Below are 21,665 nucleotides of genomic sequence, written 5' to 3'. Positions count from 1 at the left end.
TGAAGATGACCCGATATCTCTAAAATTATTTTAAGGTTTAAATATAAATTTTCGTCATATTAATTCAAATTTTATCAATTGAATTCAACTAGTGTTAAGAAGCCTGACATTTGTGTTTCACCTTTTCAATGGGCGGTGCATACAACAAAACTAACGGTTTACATAGTAACTATCCTATTTTGACTTCGTGTTCAACTATAACGGTTAATACCGTTAAACTTCCTTATCACTCTACAATATATCTTATAAAAAAAATAAAAAAACACTCTACAATATACTATTATTACCTATTAATTTAATAATCAAACACTTTATTGAGAGTTCTATATATATTGTGGATATGACTATTCCCTTAAAAAAAAATTGGATACAGACACTCAGACTTATGATATAGTCTGTGATATATGACTATTCCCTTAACATTATCACTATGAATTTATGATATAGTTTGTGATATAAATTAACGACAACGTTATTAAATACAATTATTTTTTTTATTTTTTTTCTTCTGATTTTCACCATCAGTTTAATCTGATTCAGATGTCAGTTCTGGCATCAAGTGGTTTCAATTTCATCTATTGCAGTTGTAGAAAATCGAACCTTAATCCTTCCTACCAAGTTCAGCGTCAATCACCACTAAATCAACTAACAATTGATAAGTACAATTAATCTATTTACCAGCCAGATAAAATTAGAGTTAGACTAATAAAAATGCATGGGGTCTGTACATTTTATATTATCCACCATATATATATATATATATATATATATATATATATATATATATATATATATATATATATATATATATATATATACTTTCATATTTCACTATGAACTTCTTGAAAGTTTGACTTCTTATCTTTATCCTTTGAACACGGATGTATGGTCGAATAAAATTAATTATTCGTGAACGTTCAATAATGCCTACATCTGTTTCATTTTATGAATATATTGAATTGACACTCTTATAATATATGTATACTGAACCAAAAAGTGTCTAAACTCTAAACACTAATAATATTAATAACCAAAGAGTGTGAATTAAAATAAAATAGGTTAGACTTTAGAACAATCAAGCATTCACAGGATACGGTTAATTGAGAGTGACTTGGTTGATTGCCGACACATAACCGTTTGTATTTCACCTAATTCCCACCAATGTCTTATTAAAAAAATGGATATAATTAGTGAAATATAACTTAGTTCAGTTGATAAAATATGTAAAGGTTGGGACTCAAACTCCGGACATCCCATATATCCACCCGGTAAAATTTCTAGCTACTATATCATTTGACAAAAAAATAAAATAATTGAGAGGTCTTAAATTCGAGTTCCTCTAATGTTTTTAGAGAAATATAAATGTAATTTTTTTTTTTAAGTGTTCTTTGAAGTTTAATTGAATTTGAGCCTTATTAGTGTTTTTGGAATAAGGTACATATAAATATCTTTGTAAGTAATTGACCAAACAAAAATCTTTGTAAGTGTTATGTAAATCTAAGGTCTTTCATATCTTATATTGCGACGTCATTCTCTCACCTTTCAGAAAATTTGACACATGTGTATATATTGAAAAAAAATATATGAGTACCACATAACTTTTAATATAAAATAAAAGTATATTATCATTTTAATATGAAAATGAAATATCATTTATAATATTTGGAATTTCAAACATCTTATGTGGTTGATAAATACTTGAAGAAAGTATCATTTTCCTTACCAAAATAGCTATAATTTCTTCCATTCACATTTCAATTTTTGTCTCGACTTTTTGAAGCAAATGCATGGCGATTTCGTCCTTTAGACTACAAAATTTGTCAATTTTATAAGATAATGTTAAGAAAGCTATCAACATTGTAGAGTAGCTTTTTGTTTTTAATCGAACCGACAATTTTATCTCTTACAGAGACCAAAATGGTAGAGTTTAGAATATGTGACTTTACAAGTGGGTAGGGTATAACTAAATTGATCTTTCCTTCAAAAAAATAAAACTAAATTGATCTTCTTGTGGTGTCTATATTTCATCCAGAAACTCCTAAATTTACGGTTTGAAAAGTCCAAAATATAAAGAGATTGAATTTTATATAGGCCTCATACTATATATAAACCAGTTAAAATGTCATTTTCTCATAGATGTTACCTACACAATTAACCTTAAAAAATACTTTATTAATTATCTTTATCTTCTTTGCTAAGATTTGGAAAATTCATGCGCTTTATACTATAGTAGTTACTTTTCTTTCTCATATCTAGACTAAAATATTATGTTAGGATCTTTTGTTAATTTTTCACTTTTACTTTTCGACGATGTTGTAAAAGATGGTCCACATGTCACCCATATATCCTACCATGACTAAGATAGTTACTATAATTAAGAATATTAATTAATCTAACCATGATTAAGTTAGTTACGTGTACCATAATTAAGAATAGGAAAATGTTAGTATATAATTTTTTTTTAAAATCCAGTATTCTCTCAGCATGCAAATACAAAGATCAATCTCTTAGTCTTTTGAGATTTAAATGAACAATAAACTTTCGCTAAGAGTTTTATTATTGTTGCATTTGTTGCATGTCCAAGTTAGAAATCGTGTCCCTTAATCACTTTTAAATTATAGATTTTTTTTTTTGGCTTGTGTAATAACATCAAATTTCATATTAAGTATGCATATATAGTGAATCAATTGCACGGTATAGACGGAATTGATTTTTTTTTCTTTGATATGATCATATATAGCTATAACTAATATCTGAACTTCACAACCGTGTTGATGCAATACATGGAGATACATGCATGCACTTGCACTTCAAATGGTTGACCAAGCCTTCAAAATAAACAATTAAAAAGATCTTTTTGAATGAATTTAATATGTAGTAAGAGTGTAAAAATTAACAAATACAAAGATATTTTATAGGTTATCGACTTTCACCTGTACACGTGGGACTACCCCGTAGGGAGTGCCCCATTCAAGTGAGGATGACGATCATAGTCCTTGACAAGTGAGGTTTGTGTCCTAAAGAATATTATAAAAATACTCACCGGTATATTAATAGGTACTACTAGGGAGCTTCTACGATGTATATGAAAAAATTTAATGTACCAGTATATTAGATCGACTAATTAATAAATTAACGATTATTTTATAGATAAAAAAACAATTTGTCGATCATTGTATTTTATTAATATTGTATTATACAATACCAATTAACTTCATTTGTATCTTAGTTTAAACAAATTTGTATTTTTTTTTTAAGATAGTTTAATGGCTACCCCTGCATGGAAAATGCGATGTTTTTACCAATTGAGCTAAGTTTATGGGGAATAAATTTATACTATTATTTAATTTGATATATAAATAAATAATATTTATGACATAACATTTTGGATGTAAACTTTGTTACTACTAGTAAATTTTATGCTAACGAAAAGTACTCCCATATTCCATAGTCGTAGACATCCAGGACAATGGCGGGGAGAAATACTCCCTTGTCGGAGATCACAGACACAATTAAGTTTAAAGTATGGCAGTTCCTAAAAGATAGTACATGATTGTGGCATGTTAAAAAGTTTCAAAAATTGCAATTATAGTACGAACGCGATTATACTTATCGTTGAAAAATAAGTCACATATCTCAAACTTGTTGTCCAAAAATAAGTCTGATTTAACGGTAAACAAATTTACAGTCACAGTTTTACTATTGAACGCTGCTAAATATTATGAAGGAAGTTGGCGACGAAAGACAAGAACATGCAATGTGGATCATTGTAAAGAGCTTGAAACTTTTATCTCCACGTGTTACGAAAATAATATGGTGGAAGTGTATAAAATTAACGGGTTAGATTTATTCTTGCTTTTCGTTTTTTATTTTCTTCTCACAATTATGGTTAGCCTTTACTATTTTAGGTTTGAGAAAACAAAATTTCTTTCATTCTTTTCTTTTTTTGTGGCTGATCTTCTCATCAAAATACTCTCATCATACAATCCTAATATTTTATCTCTCGATTTCTATAAACGAGACACATGTGGATTAACATGTTTATATTTTCTTCGTATATAAAAATGATTCTGTTCTGGACCGAGCTTCCATCTCGGGTACTTAGGCCTGCGAGGATTGGATAAGCCAAGGTAGCCTATGATACCCGAGCATAGGTTAGATGGTCGACACTCCAACGGTCACTTTCTTGGCATTCTCGTAACATCTAAGTTCACCGGAATGATGAGCATTAACTGCTCATCAAAGCCCTCAGCCGTTTTCCAGCAGTCACTTGATGGCCATAAATGTCATCAAGGGCCTTGGCCCTGCGCTGGGGGCTATATATACGTGATCTCAATCCCTTCACAAGGTACGTATAATCTTAGCACAGAAAATCTCACTCCACACTTGAACTGACTTGAGCGTCGGAGTGCCTGCAGGTACACAACCCCCCTCCGCTTCAACAGGGGCAACCAAGAACTCAACGTCGGCGCGGTCGCATCTTCTGATCAGACTCGATCAGATTCCAATTCCAAAAAAGTCCTTTTAAATTTATTTTTGCAAGAAAAGAAAAGGGAGACAATATGACTTCATGAATGTTTCATCATCTGGTCACCATATAAATATATTGTCACAAAGACACATAATATAAACTTGAAATCTCATAATATATAGGTAAGATTAATTATATTTGTCACTTTATGTATATCAAGAAAAAGTTTAAATTTAGTATGAAACAAAAATGAAATTTGATTTTAATCCAACATAAAGAAAGAAAATGAAGATTGATTATGTTAAACTATCTAAAAATATAAATATAGCATTTAATTAAACAAAAAATTTAATATTTAGATAATTAAATACACCACAAATTCAATAAATATTTTTCATATTTATCTTCTTAACATGTGTCTTTGCCTTAAGGGCACATGTTAACGTTCTCCTAAATTCAATTCTACATCTCTAACATCAATTTCTGCTCTTAAACAACGAAACTAAACATATACATTGAATGATTTTTTGTTTTTGACAAACTACATTGAATGAATTTATAAGCTTTCAAAATATAATAGAACACATGAATCCTAAAAAAGGAAGAACAAAATGAAAACAATTTTGCTTTTCCCTAATCTCTATCAGTTACAGCATTTAAGAAATTTGGATGTGTTAGTGGATAAGTGGTGAGGTTCCACCGTCATCATAAACCTCAAAATTACTCACGCAATTCCTTTCCAGTTTCCATCTCTAAAATGTATAAATAGTTAAATACAAAAGTCAAACCTATTTATCTAAATTTGAGTTAGATTTTTTTTTGAGTTTTAGCTTCCATCAAAAAAAAAGAAAAAGGAATATTCTCTGGATGTCTAAAATAATTTTATACTATCAAGCAATGCCAATTATGTTTTCTACCACATCACCTTACTTCATTTTTTTTAATATGACATAGAAAAATGACAGTTGTTTATTAGATGATCGTGAAAACTCTTTAAAAAATACTAACCGACACTCTTAGGATATTATCGTAAAAAAGAAAACCAAAAATTACGGATAGAAGAAATAACAATACAAACTTGAAAATTTTGACTTATTTATTTATTGGGTTGATTTTTAGCCACATGAACAAAAAATGATGAGAGGCCAATTTGAAGAAATAAAATTAAGGCCACGTTTGAGTTCATCTTACTTTTGAACTTATGAAAATAATTTATGGTCACATTTGAATTCATCTTTTTATTCCTCTAAATTAATCAAACTCAAGTGATTGATAAATTTTACATAGAATAAAGTAATTTTTATCAAACTTTATTTCTATTCGGAACACCAATTTTTTTTTTTATCAAGTAGTGTAGTAGTTAGAAATTTCACTCATACAATGAATAAAAGGGATAGTCGGGAATCAAACTTCAGCCTCCTAATTATATAATATAATATCCTTGTCAACTGAACTAACTTACTGAGAATTAGAAACACCAAATTTTTTTTTGTACATAAACGAAATGAGAAATCATTGAAGACATTCAACACTAATAATTTTCATATTTCTATCCATTGAGGTAAAATATGTTGACATAAACACCAAATTTATGTGAGTAGAAAATTTTCCAAGACATATTAAATGACACTTGTCCTTGAATAAACAAAAGTATATTGGTCACCAATGACCACCTCAGCAAGAAGTTAATGACAGAAGTGAGAAGTAGTGGGACCCACGCGCAATCCAATGGCTAACATTGAACAAAGACTTTAGTCCTTACACTCCTTCCCTATAAATCCTGTTCCAATCCCAACCTTACTCAATTCATTCATCACTGTGCTCTGTTTTCTGCAACTTCTTCAAAAATCTTAACAACAATTCATGCTTTCTCTCAAACTCTTCCTCATTTCCACCGCCGTTATTTTCACGGCGTTGGGATTGAAATCTTCTCTTCCATTAGCCACAACCCACCTCACTCTCCTATGGAATTTTTTTCTCTTGTGCTTCACTCCTCCATACCTTATTTTTACTGTCAACGCCATCATCATCTCCATACTTGCTTCCTCTAGATTTCATCAATCCTACAACCACCCAATTGTGGACCCCACTCCTCCCCCTATTGTCATCGTCAACACCGTCCACGTCGACGTCCCTACACCCTCTCCCAAACAAGAAGAAGAAGAAGAAGAACCAGAAGAAGAGACAAAACAAATTGACCTTGGAATTTTGAAGTTGAAGAGGATGGACTCGCCGGAAAATCTACCGCTGATTGATAAACCACTTCTTTCTACTAGGTTCACTCACCGGAAACCTCTTAAATTCAGTCCAGAAGGTAACGTATTGTATCAAAATTCTCTGTTTTTTTTTTTAATAAGTATCAAAATTCTCTCAAACTTTTTTTTAAAAAAATATTTTTATAAAAGGATTAATTTTTTTTTTCTCCTATAATAAATACAATATTTTTTTTATTTAGTCCTTTAAAATTTTCTTTTGAATAGTCATGTGAATTTAGCTCACATCCCATAGTATTATATATTAAAAAAAAAAATCTTTTAAACAATGGTCTTCAAATATTTTCCAGTAGTAAATATACATGAATCACTATATTAAGAGATTAAAATCAAAAAATGATATTTGTTATCTCTATTAAATATATCATTTTTCATTTTTAATCCATTTGTACAATGTCACGTCTAACTTATTCTAGGAACCATGGTGTTAAGAAATTTTTGAGAGCTTAAAAACATAAAATAGTATTATTAACATGGGTAAAATATGTATTTATCAAATTTTTTTAAGCATGTATTTATCAATTATAAAAATAAGAAGAAAAAAAAAGACTATGTTTATTGGAATTTGGATTTACTGTTAATTATTGATGCAGTTTCACATTATAATCAATCCTAACCATTGATTTAAGATCAAACAGTTCAAATTTAAAATATATTTTTACAAATGTAAAATGATCTCAGCTGCCGACCAAAGATTGGACGGCCGAGATCAGATAGAACACCCCAGAAAACCTGATACCATATTTATTGATGTATTTTGTTTAAAAATTAGACAAAATACATTTAACGCGTTTTTACTTGTAAATAATTTCATAAGAATACGGTTAACAAAAAAAAAATCATAAGAATACACACAACTAGTTTACTACTACTATTGTGTTTTTTCCCATTAAATGGATGTTGTCGTTTTGTTAACCTTGCATGGCGTTACTTTGTTATATATAGGTGGGAAATCGTTGAAGGTGGCTGCGAAACAAAAACGGCACGAGACTTTAGAGAACACGTGGAAGATGATAACGGAAGGTCGGTCAATGCCGTTAACTAGACACATGAAGAAATGTGACACGTGGCAAAACCGTTATGATGCGGGCCCACATGAACCACAAGATTCCGCCGTCACCGTCAGTGACTTCAACTTCAACAAAACATGGAAGCTGAGAAAAGAACCGTCGTTGAGTCAAGACGAGTTGAATAAACGCGTTGAAGCGTTCATAAGAAAGTTTAACCAGCAAATGCGGTTGCAAAGAGAAGAATCCTTAAATCATTACATGCAAATGATTAATCATGGTGCTAGCTAGTAATTATTTTTTCTGGGTGTTTTAAATGTATAATTCTGGGTGTTAGCTAGCTAGTAATTAAACCCGTATATAAAAAAATAGTAGTATATCTCATGGTTAGAGACTTAGAGTAGAAACTTATGTGAAAAAAGAAAGAAAAAAAAGAGATGAAACTTATGTAGTTTCTAGGGACATTTAATATTTACAAAATTGTGTAAATTTTTTTTTAGTCAAAAAATATATATATGGAGTGCAGGTTCCCTCCATTTAGCGTGTCCTCCATTTATATATATAGGTATTTTTATCAGTATATTTTTGTCGGCCATGTAAGTTAATTAAGGTAGATTATTGTAGGAAATACTCCCTCCGGTCTTTTTTATAAGAAACTAGTTATGAACCCGTGCGAACATTACTTGATAACTTTGAAAAATTATAAACCATATATAAAATTGAAATAAATTTATAAATATTTATATTTAAGACATGTTCAAAATATCCCGCGACAACTTTAAACATATATTGTATATTGTTGATAAAATATGAAAGTCCATATTATTATTCGTATATATTGTTGACATAAATTCTTCATAAAAGTATTGAAAATCTTTGTGTCAAAAAAAAAGTATTGAAAATCTTCTACAATACTCCCTCCGTCCCAAAATATAAGGGAAAATTGGTCAAATAAAGTTGATGTATTTTGTTAAAAATTTGGACTAAATACATCATTTTTTTGAACAATTTTCCCTTATATTTTGGGACGGAGGGCGTACTATATTTCAATTAAAAAATAATTATAATAAGTGCAAGCATAATGGTTTTTGTCTACAATAGTTATTTTTAAATGTTCATCTTTAACACATGTTCAGGTTATCCCGTGACAAACTAAAACTTTAAGACATGTCTTACGTATTTCATATATTGTAAATAAAATATGAAAGTCCATATTATTAGTCATACATATAGACGACATAAATTCTACATAGAAGTAACAAAAGTCTTGTACAATATTATTTTTCAATTAAAAATTACTATAATACATGCACTCATAATGATTTTTGTCTATAATAGTTATTTTTAAATATTCATATTTAAAACATGTTTAGAATATCCCGTGACAAACTTAGAGATATATTGTATATTGTTGATAAAATATGAAAGTCCATATTATTAGTAGTATATATAGTAGACTCATTCATTTTTCAATTAAAAATGACTATAACAGGTGCACTCATAGTTCTTTTTGTATATAATATAGTTATTTTAAATATTAATTTTTCAGACATGTTCAGGATATCCAGTCCCGTGACAAACTAAAACTTTAAGATATGTATAACGTATCTCGTATATTGGTTAGTAAAATATGAAAGTCTGTATTATAAGTCATATATATAGAAGACATAAATTCTTCATAAAAGTAATGAAAATATTCACCTATATTATTTTCAATTAAAACTTTACTATAATAGGTGCACTCATAATGATTTTTGTCTATAATAGTTATTTTTAAATATTCATCTTTAAGAAATGTTCAGGATATCCTATGACAAACTTAAACTTTAAAATATCGTATATTGTTGATAAAATGTGAAAGTCCATATTATTAGCCAAATATATAGACGACATAAATTCTTCATAAAAGTAACGAAAATCTTCTACTATACAATTTTCAATTAAAAATGACTATAACAGGCGCACTCCTAATGATTTTTGTCTATAATATAGTTATTTTTAAATATTCATGTTTAAGACATATTCATGTTATCCCGTGACAAACTTAAACTTTAAGACATGTGTAACACCCTCAGCTAACTACCCTTAAAAACGTGATCTTAAAAACTCTTTAAAGATAAGTAGCCGGAGCGCTACGGAAAACATTTTTCTAAAACGATCGTGCACACGACACGAAACGTCGCAGCGGAAAACATAACATAAAGGATTTTCAAAGCAATGAACAAAATAGTTCAAAAGGTAATTCATTAACATAAAACATAAGTTAAGATGTTCGCATCGATATACGACGGAATACAAACGATCCCCCGACTCGATGTTACAATTACCAGAGCACTAATATACATCTCAACCAAACTAACTTAACAAAACTATACAAAGGTAGCCTACACTAGCTCCTCACCAAAAGTGCTCCTCACCAAAACGATCGGCAGCTAAACTCGTCGAAAACCTCGACCTGAATACCTGAACCCCCAAAGGTCCAGCACATAACAAATAGGTAGAGAGTTAGTAAACATAATCACATACATACGAATATAGAAACGCACCTATATTCAACCTATCACGTATTACTAACTCACACACATGCTTCCATAAGCAATACACCAAATAACACATACTCACAAATACACAACCAGATAGTTTCACGTCGTCTCGGATAACACAAAGAACTCACATAACACATAACACATAATTGCACATTTACTCAAATGCGACTAATGCCAAACATTCAATGTCATGCCAACCTAGACACGACTAATGCATGTGGTACCATCTTCTTTATCAAAGAACCTGACCTTTGATATCCTCTTTATTGGGCAAGCCCAATATCCTCTTTATCAGACAAGTCTGAAATCCCTAAATAATGCATGAATGTATGAATGTCATGCAAATACCAAACATATGGTAAACTCACAAATGGATAACCTAATCCAACTTACTTCTTTATCAGACAAGCTGATATCCCTCTTTATTAAAGTATACAAACCTTAATATTCTTCTTTGACATTTTATATAAATGCCATTATACAACACAATTATTAAACATATAATAATTCCAAACCAAAACGAAACCAAATACATGGATACACACACTTTACAAACATCAAACATGTATTAACAATCATGTAAGGATACCCTTAAACCATGATACAAGTGCCTAATCACACTTACAAACAAAAGCAAAAGTTGCAGGTTCAGTACTGTTCGCTGAGCGAAGCCATAGCGAACAGGTAGCGAACTCATTCGCTAAGCGAATCTCAGTTCGCTGTAGCGAACTACAACAGAGGATCACAGGTACATGGCGAACAGGTAGCGAACTCGTAGCGAACATATTCGCTGCAGCGAACTACTGTTCGCTAAGCGAACAACACCAGAAAAATATCTGTTCTTGAGTTTCAATAAGGCGGTTTAACACTCAAATCCATCAAAAATACATCTAGACATGTTATAAATGCATAACAAGTGATCAATCATGTATATACCATACATATATACATGAATCAACAATCAAAAACACCAAAACACATCACACATACAAAATCATGTCAATTTCTTGCAAAATAAGCAAAGTTGCACAAACATGCAAAACCATCATCAAACACATACAAATTCCCTCCTAGATGTTCATTAAGCATACTAAGATGAAAAGACATGTTTATGATAAAGAAACTTCACCCAAACCCCAAAGAAATTGGATGAGAGAGTTTAGGAATGGAGGCTAGACACCTCCCCTCTCTTGGATCACCCAAGCTTATGCTTAACCACTCTCACCTTGGATTGAATGATGATTCTTGCCTCTAAACCTCTTCTCCTTGCTTGTGTTCTTCTAGCTCTCCTAGGGTTCTTGCTTTGCTTCTAAGCTTACAACCTCAACTTCTCATGAAAAATGAATTATGAGACTATTCCTTAGTTTGACTTGCTATATATACTACTCTCCAATTCTCTTGGTTCAAGCCCAACTTGCCTAAGCCCACTAAGCTTCTATCACACGCCCAAGCCCACTAACACGACAAAGGTTTCGCTCACAAACTTATGTTCGCGATAAATAATAATAGGTCGCGTAAATAAATATTTAACACTAACCCAAAATATAAGCAAATATATAAAATATCGATTTACTAAAAATCGGGTCGTTACAACTCTACCCCCCTTAAAAGAATTTCGCCCTCGAAATTACCTAAGAGATAAAGCGGAGAACGAACCTCAACGCGGCATCTTCGGTTTCTTGCACGCCGGACTCTTGTGACCTTCTTCGCCACAATTGAAACAAACAACCTTCGTTGCACGACAAACCTCAGCCTTGTGCCCTAACTTTCCACAGTTAAAGCACTTGTCATCCTTAAGCGGACAGCCGTAAGAAATATGACCCCTCGCACCACACTTGTAGCATTGACCATTTCCTTGCTTCTTCCTACCACTACTACTACCTCTTTCCACGATGTCGTAGGGCTTACTGCGCTCCAGTCCTTTACCTTTCCTGTCCTTCATGGCCTTGTAATAACTGGACTTGGCCTTGCCATCTTCATCACCCAATGCAAACACCTTTCCGACGACCTGTTTGGGCTTCTTGCATTCAACACTCTTGTGGCCATCTTCACCACAGTCGTAACAAGTCAACTTCCCCCTGCACGCTTCCGTTTTGTGGCCCATCCTTCCACACCTGAGACACTTGTCCAGCTCCTTCGGACACTCAAAAGGCTTATGACCTCGCTCGCCACACTTATAGCAATACACATATTCTTGATTCCTTCCAGGGTCATTATCCCGTGCCACTAAAGTAGTCAACGTAGCTAAAGCTTCTGCGATCCACGCGTTGGTCCTAGCAGCAGCCATGATTCCTGAACGAATCACAACTCGACGTTAGAATGTATTAACAGTGTACCCAACACATGCTTCATACAAGAGAAAGAAAATCCTAATGGCTCACATGAACCGACCTGCTCTGATACCAACTATTGTAACACCCTCAGCTAACTACCCTTAAAAACGTGATCTTAAAAACTCTTTAAAGATAAGTAGCCGGAGCGCTACGGAAAACATTTTTCTAAAACGATCGTGCACACGACACGAAACGTCGCAGCGGAAAACATAACATAAAGGATTTTCAAAGCAATGAACAAAATAGTTCAAAAGGTAATTCATTAACATAAAACATAAGTTAAGATGTTCGCATCGATATACGACGGAATACAAACGATCCCCCGACTCGATGTTACAATTACCAGAGCACTAATATACATCTCAACCAAACTAACTTAACAAAACTATACAAAGGTAGCCTACACTAGCTCCTCACCAAAAGTGCTCCTCACCAAAACGATCGGCAGCTAAACTCGTCGAAAACCTCGACCTGAATACCTGAACCCCCAAAGGTCCAGCACATAACAAATAGGTAGAGAGTTAGTAAACATAATCACATACATACGAATATAGAAACGCACCTATATTCAACCTATCACGTATTACTAACTCACACACATGCTTCCATAAGCAATACACCAAATAACACATACTCACAAATACACAACCAGATAGTTTCACGTCGTCTCGGACAACACAAAGAACTCACATAACACATAACACATAATTGCACATTTACTCAAATGCGACTAATGCCAAACATTCAATGTCATGCCAACCTAGACACGACTAATGCATGTGGTACCATCTTCTTTATCAAAGAACCTGACCTTTGATATCCTCTTTATTGGGCAAGCCCAATATCCTCTTTATCAGACAAGTCTGAAATCCCTAAATAATGCATGAATGTATGAATGTCATGCAAATACCAAACATATGGTAAACTCACAAATGGATAACCTAATCCAACTTACTTCTTTATCAGACAAGCTGATATCCCTCTTTATTAAAGTATACAAACCTTAATATTCTTCTTTGACATTTTATATAAATGCCATTATACAACACAATTATTAAACATATAATAATTCCAAACCAAAACGAAACCAAATACATGGATACACACACTTTACAAACATCAAACATGTATTAACAATCATGTAAGGATACCCTTAAACCATGATACAAGTGCCTAATCACACTTACAAACAAAAGCAAAAGTTGCAGGTTCAGTACTGTTCGCTGAGCGAAGCCATAGCGAACAGGTAGCGAACTCATTCGCTAAGCGAATCTCAGTTCGCTGTAGCGAACTACAACAGAGGATCACAGGTACATGGCGAACAGGTAGCGAACTCGTAGCGAACATATTCGCTGCAGCGAACTACTGTTCGCTAAGCGAACAACACCAGAAAAATATCTGTTCTTGAGTTTCAATAAGGCGGTTTAACACTCAAATCCATCAAAAATACATCTAGACATGTTATAAATGCATAACAAGTGATCAATCATGTATATACCATACATATATACATGAATCAACAATCAAAAACACCAAAACACATCACACATACAAAATCATGTCAATTTCTTGCAAAATAAGCAAAGTTGCACAAACATGCAAAACCATCATCAAACACATACAAATTCCCTCCTAGATGTTCATTAAGCATACTAAGATGAAAAGACATGTTTATGATAAAGAAACTTCACCCAAACCCCAAAGAAATTGGATGAGAGAGTTTAGGAATGGAGGCTAGACACCTCCCCTCTCTTGGATCACCCAAGCTTATGCTTAACCACTCTCACCTTGGATTGAATGATGATTCTTGCCTCTAAACCTCTTCTCCTTGCTTGTGTTCTTCTAGCTCTCCTAGGGTTCTTGCTTTGCTTCTAAGCTTACAACCTCAACTTCTCATGAAAAATGAATTATGAGACTATTCCTTAGTTTGACTTGCTATATATACTACTCTCCAATTCTCTTGGTTCAAGCCCAACTTGCCTAAGCCCACTAAGCTTCTATCACACGCCCAAGCCCACTAACACGACAAAGGTTTCGCTCACAAACTTATGTTCGCGATAAATAATAATAGGTCGCGTAAATAAATATTTAACACTAACCCAAAATATAAGCAAATATATAAAATATCGATTTACTAAAAATCGGGTCGTTACAACATGTCTAACGTATCTCGTATATTATTTAGTAAATTATGAATGTCCATATTATTAATCATATATATATTGAAGACATATTTTCTTCATAAAATTAACGAAAATTTTCTACTATACTATTTTCAGTTAAGAAATTACTATAACAGGTGCACTCATAATGGTTTTAATTTGTCTATAATAGTTATTTTAAATATTCATTTTCAAGACATGTTCAAGATATCCCTTCACGTGACAAACTTAAACTTTAAAGTATGTCAGTCTGACGTATATCGTATATTGTTGATAAAATATGAAAGTCCATATTATTAGTCAAATATATAGGCGACATAAATTCTTCATAAAAGTAACAAAAATCTTCTACTATACAATTTTCAATTAAAAATGACTATAACAGGTACCCTCCTAATGATTTTTGTCTATAATATAGTTATTTTTAAATATTCATGTTTAAGACATTAAGTCAAAAAAAAATAATATTCATGTTTAAGACATATTCATGTTATCCCGTGACAAACATAAACTTTAAGACATGTCTAACGTATCTCGTATATTATTTAGTAAATTATGAAAGTCCATATTATTAATCATATATATATTGAAGACATATTTTCTTCATAAAATTAACGAAAATTTCCTACTACACTATTTTCAATTAAGAAATTACTATAACAGGTGCACTCATAATGGTTTTAATTTGTCTATAATAATTATTTTAAATATTCATTTTCAAGACATGTTCAAGATATCCCTTCTCGTGACAAACTTAAACTTTAAAGTATGTCAGTCTGACGTATATCGTATATTGTTGATAAAATATGAAAGTCCATATTATTAGTCAAATATATAGACGACATAAATTCTTCATAAAAGTAACGAAAATCTTCTACTATACAATTTTCAATTAAAAATGACTATAACAGGTGCACTCCTAATGATTTTTGTCTATAATATAATTATTTTTAAATATTCATGTTTAAGACATTAAGTCAAAAAAAATAATATTCATGTTTAAGACATATTCATGTTATCCCGTGACAAACATAAACTTTAAGACATGTCTAACGTATCTCGTATATTATTTAGTAAATTATGAAAGTCCATATTATTAATCATATATATATTGAAGACATATTTTCTTCATAAAATTAACGAAAATTTTCTACTATACTATTTTCAATTAAGAAATTACTATAACAGGTGCACTCATAATGGTTTTAATTTGTCTATAATAGTTATTTTAAATATTCATTTTCAAGACATGTTCAAGATATCCCTTCCCGTGACAAACTTAAACTTTAAAGTATGTCAGTCTGACGTATATCGTATATTATTGATAAAATATGAAAGTCCATATTATTAGTCAAATATATAGACGACATAAATTCTTCATAAAAGTAACGAAAATCTTCTACTATACAATTTTCAATTAAAAATGACTATAACAGGTGCACTCCTAATGATTTTTGTCTATAATATAGTTATTTTTAAATATTCATGTTTAAAACATTAAGTCAAAAAAAATAATATTCATGTTTAAGACATATTCATGTTATCCCGTGACAAACTTAAACTTTAAGACATGTCTAACGTACTCGTATATTATTTATTAAATTATGAAAGTCCATACTATTAATCATATATATTGAAGACATATTTCTTCATAAAATTAACGAAAATCTTCTACTATACTATTTTCAATTAATAAATTACTATAATAGGTGCACTCATAATGGTTTTAATTTGTCTATAATAGTTATTTTTAAATATTAATCTTTAAGATATGTTCAGGATATCCTATGACAAACTTAAACTTTAAGACATGCAGTCTGACGTATATCGTATATTGTTGATAAAATATGAAAGTCCATATTATTAGCCAAATATATAGACGACATAAATTCTTCATAAAAGTAACAAAAATCTTTCACTATACAATTTTCAATTAAAAATGACTATATCAGGTGCACTCCTAATGATTTTTGTCTATAATATAGTTATTTTTAAATATTCATGTTTAAGACATATTCATGTTATCCCGTGACAAACTTAAACTTTAAGACATGTCTAACGTATCTCGTATATTATTTAGTAAATTATGAAATTCCATATTATTAATCATATATATTAAAGACATATTTTCTTCATAAAATTAACGAATATCTTCTACTATACTATTTTCAATTAAGAAATTACTTTAATAGGTGCACTCATAATGATTATTTTAAAATATGAAAGAACTTTAAACTTAAACTTTAAGATATGTGTAACGTATCTCGTATATTGGTTAGTAAAATATGAAAGTCTGTATTATTAGCCATATATATAAAAGACATAAATTCTTCATAAAAGTAATGAAAATATTCACCTATATTATTTTTAATTAAAACTTTACTATAATAGGTGCACTCATAATGATTTTTATCTATAAAATAGTTATTTTAAATATTCATTTTTAAGACATGTTCAGGATATCCTGTCTCGCGACAAAAATAAACTTTAAGATATGCATGTCTAACTTATCTCGTATATTGGTTAGTAAAATATGAAAGTTCGTATTATTAGTCATATTTATAGAAGACATAAATTCTTCATAAAAGTAATGAAAATATTCACCTATATTATTTTCAATTAAAACTTTACTTTAATAGGTGCACTCATAATGATTTTTGCCTATAATAGTTATTTTTAAATATTCATCTTTAAGACATGTTCAGGATATCCCGTGCCAATTTCAAGACTTGTCTGACATATCTCGTATATTGTTGATAAAATATGAAAGTCCATATTATTAATCATATATATATTGACGACATATTTTCCTCATAAAAGTAATTAACAAAAATCTTTACTATACTATTTTTAATTAAAAAAATGACTATGTATAATAAGTGCACTCATAATGGTTTTTGTCTATAATGGTTATTTTTAAATATTCATCTATAAGACATGTTCAGGATATCCTTGGTCAAGCTTAAACTTCATGACATGTCTGACATAACTCGTATATTGTTAAAAAAATATGAAAGTCCATGTTATTGTCATATATATTGACGACATATTTTTCTTCGTAAAAGTAATTATCGAAAATCTTCTACTATACTATTTTCAGTAAAAAAATTACTTTAATAGATGCACTCATAAACGTTTATTTATCTATAATAGTTTTTTTTGAAAAAAATTGAGGGCTAGAAAAGAGTTTTTTTGTTTTCACCAACAGTTTAATCTGGTTCGGGGCTAGAAAAGAGTTTACCAACAGATGTAGAAGCTTGGAATCACTTCTTGTTGTTTGGTGAATTGATTAATTCAAATAAAGGCGCGCGGATTAGACACTTGATTATTGACCAGATACTTTCTCCGGTCCTATATATAAGAAAAAGTTGACTTTTTAGATTCATTCTAGAATTCATGTATCTAAACAATAATATAGTCTAAACACATTCATTCTACAATGAATTTAAAAAATGAAATGTTTCTTATATATATAAAACTGGAGGGAATACATTAAGGGCTCGTTTGGTGGGCAGGATAAGGAGACAGGATATGATAAAGTTATCATATCATATTTAAATCCTTTGTTTGGTGCACCAATAAGAAAGGATAAATTAAACCTATCACTAATTCTATCCTGTTGACTCTTTGTTATTCTAATCCTTATTTTTTGGTGGGTTAGCAACATGATAGGATTTTGTAGTACCACGCTCTGTTAACTCTTGTTGCTTCCTGTTCTCTTCTTCTCCTACATCTCAACACTTCCCATTCTTTTTAATAATCCATCGATTTGTTTATCTCACAAAATTCTATTGCTTCTGAGTTTTCTACTTGATTCATCCGATTTGCCTATTATTAATATTATTATTCAATTGTTGTCGGTTGCTTCTTATTCATGATCAATTTAACTCATCGATTTGCCTATTGTATCAATTGCTTGTTAATATGTTGGGTGGAAAAATCAATTGCATTCATCATCGTTCAATTTTTTTTAATTGCTATCTCAATATATGTAATTTACTTCTTGACTCACACAGACAACAAAATTCGAAGCTATATAAAATATTGCAACAATTATTTTTATAGATGAATGAACTTTACTTTATTTAATGTTAAAATTATAATTGTTTTTTGATAATTAAATTATGTTTATAAAAAAAGTGTATTTGCTTTGCAAGAATAATTGTCATTTAAATATAACATGTATCTTATCATGTCAATATCAAGTGTACACTAAACACAAGATAGAAAAAAATAATGCTATCCTTTTTCTTATCATGTATGCATCAAACACATGATAAGATATGTGTTTATCCTATCACTATTCTATCATATTATTATCCAGCTTTTTATCATATCTATCTTTATCCTATCATGCGCACCAAACGGACCCTAAATTTTCAGTGAATCTAAAAACTAAACTTTCTCTTATTTTTAAGACTGGAGATAGTAATAAACACTTCATTTGAGAAAGCAACAAAAAGTAAATTTAATTTTTTTTATAACCAAAGTAAATTTAAACTTCAAAAGTGATGGCCCACATGCATAGAAAATTATAAATTTTGTTTAAGATTTTCTACTCTTTAGGTATGGAATCCGTAACCCACACCACCACCACCCATATATATATTTATTAAAAAATTAAAATTAACTTAATTTAATTTTGGTTTGAAGTCCATGAGTTATCACATTGAAATCCGTATGATTTCATTGTCTCTTTCCTTTTCAATTAATTCTCTTTCTCTAACTTCTCAATTTTCACTTTCTATAATTTTTGTTAACTTTGCATCCACAATCCAAACCCTAGCCGTATCTTTGGTGTCTCAAATGGCTACACTAATACTATCAATATCTTCCTCTCATCTTTCTTTTTTCCTCTTTACATGTGTTTAGTTTTTCAAAATTGTGAAGTTGATGTCAGACTTCCGCCGAAAAATATATCACTTTTGGTCATCTTCAAGCTCATCCATGGAATTTATGGTCAGATCTGTAACAGTGATCATGTAAGCTCTTTTTGGACCTTTTTATTTCAAGATCTTGGCACCAAAGTGCTCAACTTCTTCTCCACTTCCATCTACATGCAACAACAACAAATATAAAAATTTAATCTTTCGATTTCAACCCTTCATGTTTCACAAACTGTAATTTTTTTTTTTTTTGTATTTTTAGTGCAAATTTATTTTTCATCCTCTTTCTTTGTATCGATCAAAAGTATTTTCAGTTAAAAGAGCTTTTTGAAAAATCATCGCAATAAAATCACTCTCCTCCATCTGATCTACAAAACCCACAAAAAATTAAGATCAAAATACATTCGCCGGATACCACAGTTCTGGAGAGCACCGCACCGGAAACCATCACATCGAAAATCACAGAATCCTCTTCTGTTTTTATTTTCATATGTGTTAAACGGTAATTATGTTTTATTGTACCTTTTTTATAATAAGATCTAAAAGATTAGGTTGAAAAAATAATTCATTTATTTTAGATTTGATATTGTTTTCTAATTCATTATTTCTCTGCAAAGTTCTCTACTTTCACTATTATTTTTTAGATCTACTACAATTGATGAACTAAAACAAAAAACAAAAAAAATTTATATTTCTTTTATTAGTTTTGTCACAGCTATAACCAAAATATATATATATTTTTTTTTTTAGAAATAATAAGATTGTTTGAATTAATGTAAATGATTGTGTTATCAATACTTCCCTTTATTTTGATTTTTCTTTTCTTCATTAGTTTTTTCTTTTTTTTGACGAAATTTTCTTTTCTTCATTAGTTGTCACCGTTTTTTTTAAGCTCATCCATCTAATTTTATTTTTTCTTTTTTTCGTAAAAAAAAAAATTAATACAGTAGATCTAAAAAAAACTACTATTTATGTTGTTTGGACTTGAATATATTTTTAAATTTATCTGTTTCTCACACTATACAATTGATTTGGCTTTGTTAATTTTTATTTTGGGTTTAAGAAGTTTTTTTTTATATATGCTTCTGTTTTTATTTTTGAAGATAATTTTTGACGATATATCAATGAAAATAAATGGAGGCAAATGAGTAAAGGCATAAAAAAATAATATTACCACTTATTTATCCAGATCCACTTGTTATGGTGAGCTTTAAACTTTTCTGCAAATAAGAAAAAAAACTGGTTTGTTAAGTAATGAAGTCGAAGATTAGAAAGATATATGAGAGCAATAAAGAAAAATTGAAAGAATGAATATAAAGGATACCGCTTGCGATTAGATGAAGATGATGCATCTGAAGCAAACATTGAAAGTGATTGAAGATTATATGAAGATAATAAAACATGCAAATAGTAAATCAACAAAGAAAAAATTAGTTTGATCAAGAAGAAAATACCTGTGTTGCTATGTTGTTGTTCTTAACAAAAAAACATAACTTTCCTGCAAAATGACATGAATATAAAATTGAGATTAGAAAATAAAGAAGATAATAAACTTTAGATAGAAAAAAGTGAGAGAAAGAAGAGAGAAATGAGAGATTGGTTGAAAAGTAGTATATGTTATTAATTGATATATAGAAAAACTATTTAATTTGAAATTTGAAATTGAAATTTTGCCTCCAAAAAGAAAGTGGTTGTGCATTTAATGCAAGTGCCACATGTATTTTTTTTGAGAATATGGAAGGTAAGGGATATATAGGTAATTTAGATGGATATTTCTTTGTTGGATAGAAGTAGATACTTAGGGCAAAAAATTTGGTCTTTTTTATAAGAAACTTTGACCAATTTTCAAATGTTTTAAATGTTCAATTTCACTTATGCCCTTATTTATTATGAGAGAGAATTTAAAAATAAGTAAGTTAGTTGAATAAAGAGGAATTAAATAAGGGTATACATGGAATAAATTTAAATTTATAAGAGTATTAAATGA

At 30.2% G+C, this 21,665-nt stretch overlaps 2 protein-coding genes and 1 long non-coding RNA gene across 5 annotated transcripts; 1 reads left to right on the top strand and 2 right to left on the bottom strand.

Moving 5' to 3' along the window:
- The first annotated feature begins 6,236 nt into the window (after positions 1-6,236).
- On the top strand, positions 6,237-8,418 carry LOC123905553. Of its 3 annotated transcripts, none has more exons than XM_045955205.1 (3): positions 6,267-6,785; positions 7,690-8,033; positions 8,088-8,269. In XM_045955205.1, exons 1-3 carry the CDS (start codon positions 6,335-6,337, stop codon positions 8,094-8,096), a joined length of 804 nt encoding a protein of 267 aa, XP_045811161.1. In that variant the 5' UTR covers positions 6,267-6,334; the 3' UTR covers positions 8,097-8,269. The 3 variants fall into 3 exon arrangements, with proteins under 3 accessions (XP_045811157.1, XP_045811161.1, XP_045811158.1); XM_045955202.1 differs by having other exon boundaries at positions 7,690-8,048; positions 8,103-8,268; XM_045955201.1 differs by having other exon boundaries at positions 6,237-6,785; positions 7,690-8,418.
- Positions 8,419-10,148: 1,730 nt separating this feature from the next.
- LOC123904504 (DNA-binding protein HEXBP-like) lies at positions 10,149-12,584 on the bottom strand. The gene is made up of 3 exons (XM_045954163.1): positions 12,045-12,584; positions 10,542-10,607; positions 10,149-10,214 (listed from the first exon to the last, which is right to left on the bottom strand). Exons 1-3 carry the CDS (start codon positions 12,582-12,584, stop codon positions 10,149-10,151), a joined length of 672 nt encoding a protein of 223 aa, XP_045810119.1.
- A 6,666-nt stretch (positions 12,585-19,250) lies between these two features.
- LOC123905552 lies at positions 19,251-21,273 on the bottom strand. Its single transcript, XR_006808388.1, has 3 exons — positions 21,003-21,273; positions 20,853-20,898; positions 19,251-19,845 (listed from the first exon to the last, which is right to left on the bottom strand). It is a non-coding gene; the product is annotated as an uncharacterized LOC123905552 (long non-coding RNA).
- Between the last annotated feature and the right edge of the window lie 392 nt (positions 21,274-21,665).

The sequence above is a fragment of the Trifolium pratense genome, linkage group LG2 (genome assembly GCF_020283565.1).
Source record: "Trifolium pratense cultivar HEN17-A07 linkage group LG2, ARS_RC_1.1, whole genome shotgun sequence".
Taxonomy (NCBI): Eukaryota; Viridiplantae; Streptophyta; class Magnoliopsida; order Fabales; family Fabaceae; genus Trifolium; species Trifolium pratense.
This window is presented reverse-complemented; position numbering and strand designations above follow the sequence as displayed.

Excerpts from the sequence above, each read along its gene's own strand:
- LOC123905553 (XM_045955201.1), top strand. The coding sequence starts at position 6,335 with ATGCTTTCTCTCAAACTCTTCCTCATTTCCACCGCCGTTATTTTCACG. Across the intron at positions 6,786-7,689 it reads TCTTAAATTCAGTCCAGAAG|GTGGGAAATCGTTGAAGGTG; the intron begins GTAACGTATTGT and ends TGTTATATATAG.
- LOC123904504 (XM_045954163.1), bottom strand. The coding sequence starts at position 12,584 with ATGGCTGCTGCTAGGACCAACGCGTGGATCGCAGAAGCTTTAGCTACG. Across the intron at positions 10,608-12,044 it reads AGTTAGGGCACAAGGCTGAG|GGATTTCAGACTTGTCTGAT; the intron begins GTTTGTCGTGCA and ends TGCATTATTTAG. Across the intron at positions 10,215-10,541 it reads AAGAGGATATCAAAGGTCAG|GTATTCAGGTCGAGGTTTTC; the intron begins GTTCTTTGATAA and ends TTGGGGGTTCAG.